The sequence below is a fragment of the Scardinius erythrophthalmus genome (assembly GCF_964197995.2).
Source record: "Scardinius erythrophthalmus genome assembly, chromosome: 2".
Classification (NCBI taxonomy): domain Eukaryota; kingdom Metazoa; phylum Chordata; class Actinopteri; order Cypriniformes; family Leuciscidae; genus Scardinius; species Scardinius erythrophthalmus.
Window position 1 is genome coordinate 55,830,719 of NC_138222.1, and position 12,364 is coordinate 55,843,082.

General features: G+C 38.4%; 2 protein-coding genes across 2 annotated transcripts; both read right to left on the minus strand.

Annotated features, from left to right (window-relative positions):
* Positions 1-4,745: 4,745 nt before the first annotated feature.
* LOC308682879 (uncharacterized protein) lies at positions 4,746-9,071 on the minus strand. Its single transcript, XM_081352846.1, has 3 exons — positions 8,976-9,071; positions 8,827-8,885; positions 4,746-8,684 (listed from the first exon to the last, which is right to left on the minus strand). The coding sequence occupies exons 1-3, from the start codon at positions 8,996-8,998 to the stop codon at positions 5,422-5,424; spliced, it is 3,345 nt and encodes a 1,114-aa protein (XP_081208972.1). The 5' UTR covers positions 8,999-9,071; the 3' UTR covers positions 4,746-5,421.
* A 192-nt stretch (positions 9,072-9,263) lies between these two features.
* LOC308680949 (E3 ubiquitin-protein ligase RNF182) lies at positions 9,264-11,699 on the minus strand. Its single transcript, XM_081349421.1, has 3 exons — positions 11,663-11,699; positions 10,215-10,904; positions 9,264-10,115 (listed from the first exon to the last, which is right to left on the minus strand). The coding sequence occupies exons 2-3, from the start codon at positions 10,642-10,644 to the stop codon at positions 10,057-10,059; spliced, it is 489 nt and encodes a 162-aa protein (XP_081205547.1). The 5' UTR covers positions 10,645-10,904; positions 11,663-11,699; the 3' UTR covers positions 9,264-10,056.
* Positions 11,700-12,364: the final 665 nt, after the last annotated feature.

A 12,364-nucleotide genomic window follows, 5' to 3' on the forward strand; every position in this document is an offset into this window, starting at 1 on the left:
ATAAGTGTGAGGTTATTTTTTATTTTTTTAACCCTCTGCATGGATCAGTCATTTTTAATTTATACTGCAATATTCTATACAAAATCTATATATATATCTTGATATTTTTGATTTCATGATGACTTTAAAGTAGCCTATTTCTTTACATTATTTGGCCATGCAGGCTACTGGATAATGTTAACAAATAACCAAATATTTATACAAGCATTTTTTTGTCCGATCCAATAAATTCCCTATGTTTAATGTTTAATTTTTGTTTTAAATGTTTACTGCACTATTCTTTTTTTTTTACTGAAATATCCTGTTTAATTTAGAAATGTTATAATACAGAAATAAAAGGAGTTGGAATGTTGTCTCCATACAGAACAGAGCATACAGAAAATGAGCAGAGGATATAAAAAAAAGAATTGGTCTAATGAATATGTACACAAATAGGGAATATATGCACACTTCTTTAAGTCTCTTATGCTCACCAAGGCTGCATTTAGTAGCCTAGATCAAAAATAGAGTAAAAGTACTAATATTGAGAAATATTTTTACAATTTAAAATAATTATTTCAATAAACAAAATATTTTTTTATTTTATAATTTGTCACATGATCCTTCATTCTAATATGCTGATTTGCTGCTCAAGAATCATTTATTATTATTATCAATGTTGAAAACAGTTGTGCTGCTTAACATTTTGTGAAAACCATGATACGTTTTTTTCAGGATTCTTTGATGAATGGAAAGTTTGAAAGAACAGCATTTATTTGAATTTTAAAAAAATCTTTTGAAACATTGTAGATGTTTTCAGTCACTTTTGATCAATGTAATGCCTGCTGAATAAAAGTATTAATTTCTTTTTCTGTCTTTTTTTTCAAAATGTTTCTCATGATTTCTCAATAAAATTCAGAAAAGATATTAATGTGAATCATATTCTTAACTCCATATTCAAGTTAGCTATTAAGACATATCGAAACTGGAGATTAAAATAATTGCAGGGTTGTCTCGTTTTAAATAAACACAATTATTAAAGTAGAAATGTACTTTTGCAAAAGTAAAATACATGTCAGTGACACTGGGCAGCTAACTGTCACTCATTCATCGCGAGACTCACGCAACGTCCATGATCTCACACACAGTGGAAAATAACATCGGGGAGCAAAGAGGACACGGCAACCTAGACTGACAAGACAATGCAGGGTAGGCTACTTTTGATATAAAACAGAGTCTCAGCTTTCAAATTTTGTAAGGGTTATTACGAAATTCAAACGATAAATACCGTTTTGGCGCTCTTTAATGTGGCGCGACGGGTTGCTGTAGTTCCTCAGTTCAAGCTAAAGGGAGCGCGCGCGAACTTATCACCACTTCCTCTTTACTACTTGTTATAGCACAAAACAAACAAGAATGATCATCCGAGGGTTTGTTGAAATAACCTACAGTTTACTGAAATGTATCATGTCTCATGTAATCTCTCAATCAGTGTTTCAACTGCTGAAAGACGTCAATAAACCTGCTTGTGAGCAATATGCCATGTAACCTTAGGCTACATTTAAGAAAAGCCATTCAGTGTCCATAGTTAGTGAGAAAAATGTATTCTAGAGCGAAGCATTTTGCAAAAACAAAAAAAAGCACTATATTAGCCTACATATTCATTATATTTTTACTCTTATATAATTAAAAAGATATTATTATAACGTTAAAACGGTCTAAAATGCAATTGTATTCAAATCAGTTGTTAATTTTAACTTTTAATAACAGGTTCCCTGTATAGTTTACAGCATTAGTAGAGAAAGTTCTTTTTCCTTGAGAAAAATGCACTATATATTTATGTCCAAACTGAACCACAAGCTTATGAATCATTATTCCCCCACGGGAATAATTCACACTCCAAGCTGAACTCAAAAATTGGCACCCCTGACCCTGAGGTGCAATTTTTTCTTTACATAGGGTGAATTCAGGTTGATTTGGGACACTTTTTCCAAGTCATCTCAATGGCAAAAAGTGTCATTCACCCTGAATTCACCCGAGTGTTGACATGGCAACTAAATAGGCCTACCTAACATTTTGTCATGCTTAGCATGTGTGGAAACTTTTAAACCATGTGTGTTACAACTATCCTCGCTCACCCCAGTCCAGCCTCAAAGTTGTTAGCTTTCACCTTATGCTAATTTTATAGGGCTGCTAACAGCTTTAGCCTCGCGACACACTCTCTTACAGCTGAGCTACAGCAGGAAGTCTTCCTGCTTTATTACTTCCCTTTTGGCTCAGAGAGGCAAGTATGTGCACATGAGAAAGAGTGACAGAGCTTGTTATGGTTATCACAACAAGCTAATTCAGCATTTACGTTCTTTCTTACAGTCCTCCATTTAATCTCCTTTCCTCACAGATTTAAATCTGACACAGTTGTAGTAGTCAGTAATGCGTTTAATCCATGAGCCTCATTGATTGCTCCATCGTTTGAGTGGATGGTCCAACCAAAGTTCAGCAGACGCGGGTCGATGGGGAACAGTAGTTTTGCTGTGCGTACTCATCGCCCACAGCATGGAGGGTAATTATGTTTTAATGCATTTTAATACCCCATCATTACCGCTAAACAGAAACAGCTTTTTTTTCTTTTTTTTTACCCTTCTTCTCTCTTGCCAGTGTCTTTCACTCCACGTATCTCCATCTTTCTATCTGCTAATGGCCATATTTAGCATATCAACATGTTTATGTGCCAGAAGCGAGTTTAGACAGTCAAACTGAGGAAGCTCAGATGAGACATAGAGGTTCTTTCTGAATGGCTGAGACTGAAGCTATCAGAAATTGGCTTCACATCTGAACAAAAAGGCTCCCTGTACCCAAGCTGTACCCTAAGACTAGCTGTACAGAGCGTGAATAGCCGAGCGGTGGAAGAGCGGGAGGGGTCGCGTCACTACGGGGCCTCTAGATTTTATTTTCCCCAAGAGCTGCCTGAGATCCCACAGACACATGCTACAGAATTCCCCCACAGAAAGAGGGAGGGAGAGAGAGAGAGAGAGAGAGGGAAAAACAAGAAGACTTGGGTGAGAATGCAACGTGTTCACACGCTCAGCATTTTTGTCTTTTAGCCTATACGTTGAAACTGGGAAAACACAGTAGTCAACATTTGAAGTGGATCAAAAAAGTGCATCAAAGATAGGTATTGCTCAAAATTCATGTATGACTTCAAATGTTGACTAAAATATCCAACTTTTTCACACATTAAAGCTTTAGATTCTCACGGTAAACTTCTTAAGGAAATGGAATGTTCCCATGTCAAAGCATTTAAGGGGGAAGTGGCTAATCCATTGTACAATGTATGTGGTCGTGATTGACAGAAAACCCCTCAGTTTTTTTCTTTGTCCTGGCCTCATGCTGGGCAGTTCATATGGGGCGTAGACAAGGGGATTTTTTTTTTTTGCTTAGGCCCCTCTAATGGGAAAAGGTTAGGGGCCGTTCTTACAAATGTGGCTGTTACAGCTTTGATGCAGAAGCAAAACTCTATCCCTCATTAATGATGTTTTTTTATTAGTCAGAAATGATTTGTTCAACATGCTGATTCATTCAACATGAGTAATACGTTTTATTTTATTGCATGTTAAATACTTCAGAGTGATAATTGTGTGTTCACACATTGCAGGCTTGCTCAAATACATATGCCTTTTCAGGTATACTTTTCTTTTCTTTTCTGGCAGTTCTGTCCTTATTAAAGAAGAAAACACAACTCCAACATGAACTCCAAGAACCCCGTGAGATCATTCTGACAGCGCACACATCCCATCTGGTGGCCATCTGAGGCACACGCACTGAGGAAAATATTGTTGGATCAAAGTTCCTAACATATTGTGGACAAAATTCTATTGGTGACTGGGTCAAGCTTATTTCAGAAATGAATTTTCATGCCATCATAATGTACTGGGGAAAAGAGGTGAACATGATTTCAAAAAGTACAACATGATCCTGGATCAACATCTTTCTTGATCCTGGAACGTCATTCCAATCAACCAATCAGATTTGAGGGACAAGTTTACAGTTCATGTCAAGTTTAGGCTTAAAACCAGGGTTAGGTGCTTCTACATCAGTGTTGTTCACCATCATTCCCACTGGTTTTAGGGATAAGTTATGGGTAAGGTTAGGGATAGGGATAAGGTTAAGAACAACATTTTCAGACAGGAATGTTGTTCAGGATCAACAAAGTATGTTGATCCAGGAACATGTCTGACATGGCTAAATCATGGTGACCGGGAAAAGATATTTCTTTTTTTTAAACAGTTTTCATTCATCTCAATATCACAATTAAGTGAACGGGAGTGGATTTTGAATATTTTCAATAATATTTATTTATTTAATTTTTTTCCCCAAGTGTTCATTAATTTTTCTTCTCTCTACTCTAAACATTTTAACCAAAACATGTTCACTTGGGAACATTGTTACCCACGTCCTTAATTTCACTATTAAATTAAATAGATAAATAAATAAAAATCACTTCTTGATGTGGGGAGTGACATTATTTTGATAGAAAAACAACCACACAAACCCGAGTTACGTTTTAGCATTGGATTTGATGGATTCTGTTTTGTGTTTTATAGATCACACAATTAACCAAGCTGGCATCATCATGTAAACTCAAAAATTGCTTACTCACTGGATATTGGCTAAAGGTCCTTATTTCTTGCTACTGTATACTGTAGGTTGAAAAAAGTTTAAGTGCCTTATCTTAACCAGAGTATATTTCTGAAAGTCTGGTATTCAATTTCATAAAAATACTTCCTTAAAGTACAACAAGCATATTAATGATCTTAAAAGTTCCAGAGATTAAAAGTTACTACACAACAGGAATGACCTGGCTAGAGCAGGGAAAAAAAAAAAATAATTAACCGATGCGGAAATAAACAGTTATTTTCAATGCGTGATTAAGTTTCAGCTCTGCATTTTGCCTGAACAACTAAAATCATGAAAATCAAAAATCAAATTCTTTAGTAACACTCATAAAAGGCAACTTGGAAATTTCCGGCAAACTGAGCCCACATCCATGGGGATTTTGGGAACTAAACTATTAGGAAATCGAATGCATGTTCACGCATGTACAGTATGAGCCCATATCCACATAAGTAAACTAATTTCATCAACCAGAAAACATCTTAAACTTACATTTTTAGGCTATTACTGTATTAACACTCAGTTTGATATAAGACATCTTAATCTCAATATATTGCTATGCTTGAAAAGAACATGGGAGAAATATTAACCAAAATGTATATTAACAAATGGCATTTATCAAAGGGAAGTAAAGAGAAAACTATGAAACTCAGAACTCACAAATTTAATGCAAATGAATTAGATTACAGATCTGGCGCCATCTACCTACAGAAGAGAGAAACATCTCACATTGCAGTCTGTCGGTATACAGATGAAATCTGCAAGAGGCGGATCTCATTCTGAGGTAATTGTGACCAACAAAGTGGTATTGGGTACCAGTGTTCCCTCATAAAATGGATCAGTACCCTCTGCTGTAGATGTAGTATGATCCAGCTGTGGCTCAGAGGAATAGAGAGTTGGTTGAGGTAGAGTATAGTCTTCTGTAAATGACAGCTGAGATTGTGTGGTGATGTCTATAGCAGCTGTTGTCATAAGCTCAGGTCCACTTAAATCCAATTCACTTTCATCAGTTTCATTTTGCAAGGCCAAGGTCATAGAGGAATTGCCTATTTTTGTGTCATAAAGCAGCTCTTTAAAGAGTTCTTCCATCAGTTGTGTTAAATCTGAGGCGTTCTGATCACTTGCGGGATCCACTTCTTCCTTTGCCTTGCTGACAGCAGAAGGTGGTTTAGTTAAGGCGGCGCTTCCTGCTATGTCTGAGAACCGAACTGGTTTATAATGGTTAAGTCCTGTTTTTGTTGAAGACATGTTGAGGTTTGATTTGGTTGAGACTTTATTAAACGGATTAATGTACCTTCCGACAACAAAGCTGCTTGTGGGACTTAATGCCTGGGACACACCGACAGCACTGAGGTCGAGATCCATTTTTGAGATTGGAGTTGTTTCATCAAAGTTGTTGATGTTAGCTTTACTGTGATGTTTGTTAGCAGGTCTGTATATAGTCGACGAGTTGTTGGTTTTATGACTACGAATATCAGCAGCTCTATATATTCCAGATTTAGAGGATGGGACTGCATAGATTTTCTTGTTTGACTTTTCTCCAGATCTTTTTCCTTCTTGAGTCACTTCAACCTGCCTTCCAGTCACAACGCTGCTTGTTGGTCTCAATAATTCACGAATATGTGTTTGTGCTACTCCAACTGAGTTTCTGTCCTTCGTAACTTCCCTTGTTGGATTTACCAGACCTTCACGTTCCTTTAAGTTATACCTGTGGAGTTGCTGGATAACAGCATTGCCCATTTTAGGAGATCCAGTCATTTTGTTCACAAGAGAAGACTTGAGGATCGGAAGAACAGGCTTTGATGTGGGATTCAAATGACTGTTGATAGATTTGGGTCCAACAAACATACCGTCTGAGGATCTCGTTGGTATTTCACCTGGGTTAGATTCAGTCTGAGCTTGAGTGTTCTGTGCTGAAGTAAACCTGCTTGAAATCCAATTCGGAGATGTTTTTGACTGGACTTCATCCAATGTTGATCCGTCATACCCTATTTTAGGATGCTCCATTTTTGTACCAAGACCCGCTGAAATATTTGTGCCGATTACTTTCTTCACTAAAGCTTGACCTCTAACAGCATGGTGCTTTGGAGCGTCAGACTTGGCGTTACTTGCAGCTTCAGTTGAAGAGACAGTTTCACGCTGAGGTCCATTATCAAAAGAATCAGGTTGTTTTACTTGGCTTGCTTCAATGTCCTTGATCTGGAAAAGGTTTTTTTTATAGTTCTTAGGCATCAAGGATTTGTGAGCAAGCGCACTTAGGGTGTTACGAGGATGAGCAGGGGCATGTTGCACATTAGATAAAGAGTTTATGAAAGACTTTAGGACAGAGTGCATTTCTGTTTTTTGTAGAGTTTCATGCAACGGAGGGGCAAATATGAAATCTCTATAAGCAAATGGCTTTTTAGAAGTCAGATAATATGGTCGGGTTTGGCTACTAGACATACCTGAATATTCAGATGTGCCTTGAGGACCAGACACAAATGGACTAACGCTGTGGACGTTCTTCATTGTGTAATCCGGCGCTCGACTTGGCACTGGATCATTTTTAGTGACTAATGATTGGAATGTTCTTTGGCTGGAGGAATTCAGATTCGTCCTGTCTCGCGCATTATGCTGACTTGGCTTCTTTAATGAATTAAATGTTGAGTCTGGTAGATTCAAATGTACATCATGTTCTGAAAACAAGGTGTTCTTTGCAAAGTGCATTTGTGGGGTCAAATGTGTGCCCTGTTTTGACTGTTTGGATAGCGCAAACATTGGTCTTTGGATGCCACTGTTTTCATCTGATAAGGACTCCTTGTAAGAGCGGACACCTATGATCTCTGAAGGCCTGATAGCAGACATGCCTGTTGCCAAATTATCATACTTCATTTGACTGTGAAACATTTGAATGGGCGTAGAACTTGGACTACTTTGTCCCCCATTTTGTGCCTGTGTCAATTGAATGTCCTTGAAAGTGTCTCCGCTCATGACCGATTTTGCATTTCCATACTCAAAGCCACTTGGCGGATTTTCTCTTGAGCTGGCGACCATTTCAGAGTTAGACTGCTTGACCTGATCATGTTGAGAAGAAAACATATGAGCTTTTATTAAGGGAAGGATGCTCTGACCTCTATTTGAATTTGACATTTTAATCACAGGAGTTATTGGGCTTTGAACGGCTGGAGGTTTGAACACCTTGGAAAGAGATACACCCCTCATATTCTCATCGGAAGTGGCTTCGGCCCCAGCATAAAAGTCACCTGGCAATGATTTGCTCGCTTGCTGATTTGCTCTTACAATTGAGAGAGACGGATTCGATGGTACAAATTTTCTCAGCACTTTTTGATTCTTGTGTTGAAGCAAGTTATCAAACAGGATGTTTTCATCACTTCTGTGCCTCATGTCGTGCTTCACAGTTGAGCTTCCAGACATGTAATTAGCTGGAATTCTTTCAGCATGTGCCAGTCTGATGATCGGCTGGGCAGAAACATTTTCCCTCAAATAGGGTTCATTGATTCCTAATGGTCTTGAACTGCCTGAATACATTTCTGATTTAGGTTTTGAAATATGCTGATTGTCAAATGACCCAAGACCATAATCATTTGCTGCATGCATTTCATTCCTCAGACCTTTCCTCGTCAGCCACGGGGGCAGATTAAGATCACTAGAGCTCTTTTGGTTCCCGGTGAAGTATAAAGGATTTTGGAAAGCATAGCTTCTTTTGGCATCAATTTCATCATCATATTTTACGCTTGACAATTCAACAGGATTATGTCTACTACTGACATTGGATGAGGTGTTTGGGACTGAATGGTAATAGATAACATCTGCAGAGGCTCTTGCCTCAGTGGGACTGAGGCTTGGATTTTTGGCATTGCCATCATTTCTCTGGCTGTATAGAGAGGAGTTGATCCTCGGCAGCAGATGTTGGTTTGTAAATTGTTCTACGTTCCTTTGAAGAGTGCGTCTTTCTGACTTTTGGGTGGCTGGATAAACACTTCTGAAATTTTCCAACGCCTGTTTTTTGATCTTTGGATCATTTTCTGTGATGTCTCCTAAAGACGTAATATACTTAAGTTATTTCTAAATAGATATGGCAGCAAATTTAAAGCCAGCTTATTTCAATGTTTTCTGAAAAACACCTAAAGCCGTTCTAAATATTTACAGACTCAAATTATTCTTGGAACTAAATCTTACCTACTGACAGTTCAGGAAAACATCCCACAACAGAGAGAATCAAACAAACCAATGGCAGTCTATTGAAAAAAAAATAGCCATTTTTGTAAGAATTATAATAATGGAAAAATGGGTTCATGAACTGTTGCAATTAAGCACTGAATGCTTACCTCAGATAGCATTGAAGAGACATGCTTCAAAGACTAATGAACTTGTGCTTTTGTGCCACACAAAGCTTTTTTTTATCACACCTGCTCAAAATTACCCTACTAATGTGGGCTCACTGAAACTAATGTTGTTGATCAGTATCGTGCTGATCACTGATGAGGCTCACCTGGATGCATTTAAAGCTATACACACACATTTGCAAACGCACACTCACATATCTCTATGGGTCCTAAAAATATTATGAAAATGTGGGATTCTGTCCTTTATGAAAAACAAGACAAACAGTGTGCTAAACTTGTCATAAATATTATAAAGTTTTATTTGGTACACATGTAGAGGTGTACAGTAAATCATATCAGATACAGTACAAAATATGTTCTCTTAAAAGTGTAAAATACTTAAAATAAATATATAAAAATAATTTGTGATCTTGAAACTTGTACAGTACAAACATAATTGAAAAACTCCTTATAATTATACTAATTAAAAGGATACAACAAATACAGGTAACATTTAACAATTCTTCCATACAAATAAATTACCATTAAAAAAGGAGTAAACTTCCTTTTCTTTCCATTATTTCGTAACAGCAAACAACAGCACCAAAGAGATGACATTTGCCTAAAATGAATAATCTATTGGCAATGTGATTCATTTCAGCAAAAAAACAAAAAAAAGCTTTTTTTAACATGTTTTGTTCTTGTTTATATGGGTTGCTCTGGGACAACCCTACATTTCTGTGTGTTATGGCAACAAGCCACACCCAACAGCAAACAGTCCCACAGGCACTGACATTCCACCTCTTCATTGGAAACAGAAACAAAAATAAAAACACATCATGGCATTCATATATTATTCCCATTGCGAGGTGTCAGTCACTCATAAGCACAAAGCAGGGAACTGACACGAACAGACATTGAAGGGTCCACGTCCACCCCAATTATTCAGATTAGCTGTAAACCAGTATGTTTTTCAACAGTTGATTCTTCACTGATGATTACATCTGGTCCATTAAATCATGCATGTGTGGCTTTGAGGAATGTCTGAGAACAACAGTTGAGACGATCAACAACTTCAACGATTTCACATCATGTAGCAGGACATCATTGCCAGGTCCTTCAGGTCTTCATTAGTAAAACGATCTGAAAACACAAATGAAAATTAGTATTTAGGTCCTCAACTAATGTATTAAACGCAGATGCCAGTTTATAACGAGCAGGTTATTGAGGTCAAATACTCACTTCTCCGCGCACGTTCCCCGGTGACTCTTTTGCACAGGCGCCTTATGCTTTTCATCAGGTGTCCTTTTCGGGATGTAGGAGCAGGAGTCGGTGAAACGTCCTCTTTTGGTGGGCTGGACGCGTCCCTCTCGGGCTCCTCAGTCTCATCATCGTCATCCGTGCATTCCTCCGAGCTGCGAGCGGTTACTATCCGCTCAAAAATGTCCTCGTCTACCGGCAGGTTGTCTTGGACGCTCTCCGCCGACAGCGAGGTGGAGTGCCGGCACAGCGGACACACTATCCGGGGTCCGGTAACGGGACTCTCCGCGGACCTCGCGAGCGTCAACAGGCAGCTCTCACAAAACGAGTGTTTGCAGCTCAGGTGTCGAGGACACCTCCGACTGACGTTGTAAGTCCGGTAGCAGATTCCGCACTCCGTGTCTGGAACCATGATGCCCTGTTTGCTTGTTTCTTGTTGCGAACTCGTCTTAATTGACAGTAAAGTCAAGTGCCTGTGACTCACCTCGGGGATTCTTATATAGTCTAGTTCGGTGAAGGCGGGTGTAGAAGGGAGGCGTGTTTCGGCACGCACTCACTCACTCACCCACTCTCGGGGAAACTTCCTTTAGCAACAGGACTTGCGTTTCCAAACAAACTGTGATGTCATCGGCTCTAAGCGCGGTGATGTCATTTGCCCTCCAAATGCATGACCTTACATAACAACAAAAGTTAAATCAGATTGCCCTACGTGTCTTACCATGTTTTTACACATGTAATTGTTATTTACGTTTATAAATAGAAATGGGGCGAATTTAGGTTGATTGGGATACTTTTAACAACTTGCGAAGTGGCAAAAGGTGTAACCCTGAACTCACCCCTGAAGCTTGGGATTTCCCATTTACTTTTTTTGCCAGGCATTTTAGATTTATGAAAACATCTTCCCATTATCAAAGGGAAAACCGAAACCTTTCCACAGTATGTGAGGGTAGATCTTACCGTAGCCTAGGGTTAATTCTGGTAAATCTAGTAGATCATTGACAAAAGGGGGATTTCAGGGGTGTTTTTTTTTTTTTTTTTTTTTGATATAAAGTGACATTTAAACTTGTTACACTCAGAATTACGTGAGGTTGTTAAAAGTGGAAAAAAAAAATATATATATATATACAGTGTATATATATATGTGTGTGTGTGTGTGTGTGTGTGTGTGTGTGTGTGTGTGTGTGTGTGTGTGTGTGTGTGTGTGTGTGTGTGTGTGTGTGTGTTCTATATAGGACAATGTCAAATTGGCCTTTTTTCTTTTTTCCCTACATAGTTTACCGGAATCAATGTCTTCATGAAACACTGAGTGCCCCAATACTGTAGGCTAAGTTTGAAGGAAACAACTGTTTTATAAAAATAAACAATTAATTACAGTAAGGGAAATACAATACAGCAGAGCTAAGAGCCTTATCCAAACAAATCCACTCTACCTCACTGTGTGATTTCCCAGAATGCACCCCCTCCCGTTTTCTCCCTCCCCGTCATTCCCTTACTTGGGCTTGGGTGTGCCTCTGACTCCAAACTGGCTTCAGCCGGCTTGGCCTTCCCTCTGTGCTTTCTGCCACGGGACATTGTTCTTCAGAACCCACATCTGTAATCTAATGCTTTTGTGTTTAAATCGAAGTTCAGAGTTTATCAACATTTTTAAGAATTCTTTAATCTTTTTCAATGTATGTGGGCTTAATAATGCTTAATTAAAACTTTATTTGAACAGCATTATGAGTTTATGGCTTTCCAGACTCATAAACCCAATTTAATATCACACACACACACAATACAATATAATAATTTCTGTGTTTTCCAGTACATCCTGAAAGAGGAGTCATGACATGTTATCCGTGATCAAGACAGAAATGAAAGGTCAAAGGAAGTTGAGAAAGCTGAGGATATGTCACTTCCAGACAAGTTCAACGTGCTGTTAAACACTCACTACAAAACAAGACATGTGACCGTCTGCACGGTCTTGTCAGACTCGAGGGCAAAAAACTTTTAATCATTTACTCATGTAACAACACCAAAATGCCAATCATTTATTATTGCCCAACTTTATTTGAACAGCACTGATAAGTGAAATTATTGATATTTAATTGCTTTGCGGATGCCAGTGGCGGCTGCTGGTCTTTCAAAGAGGG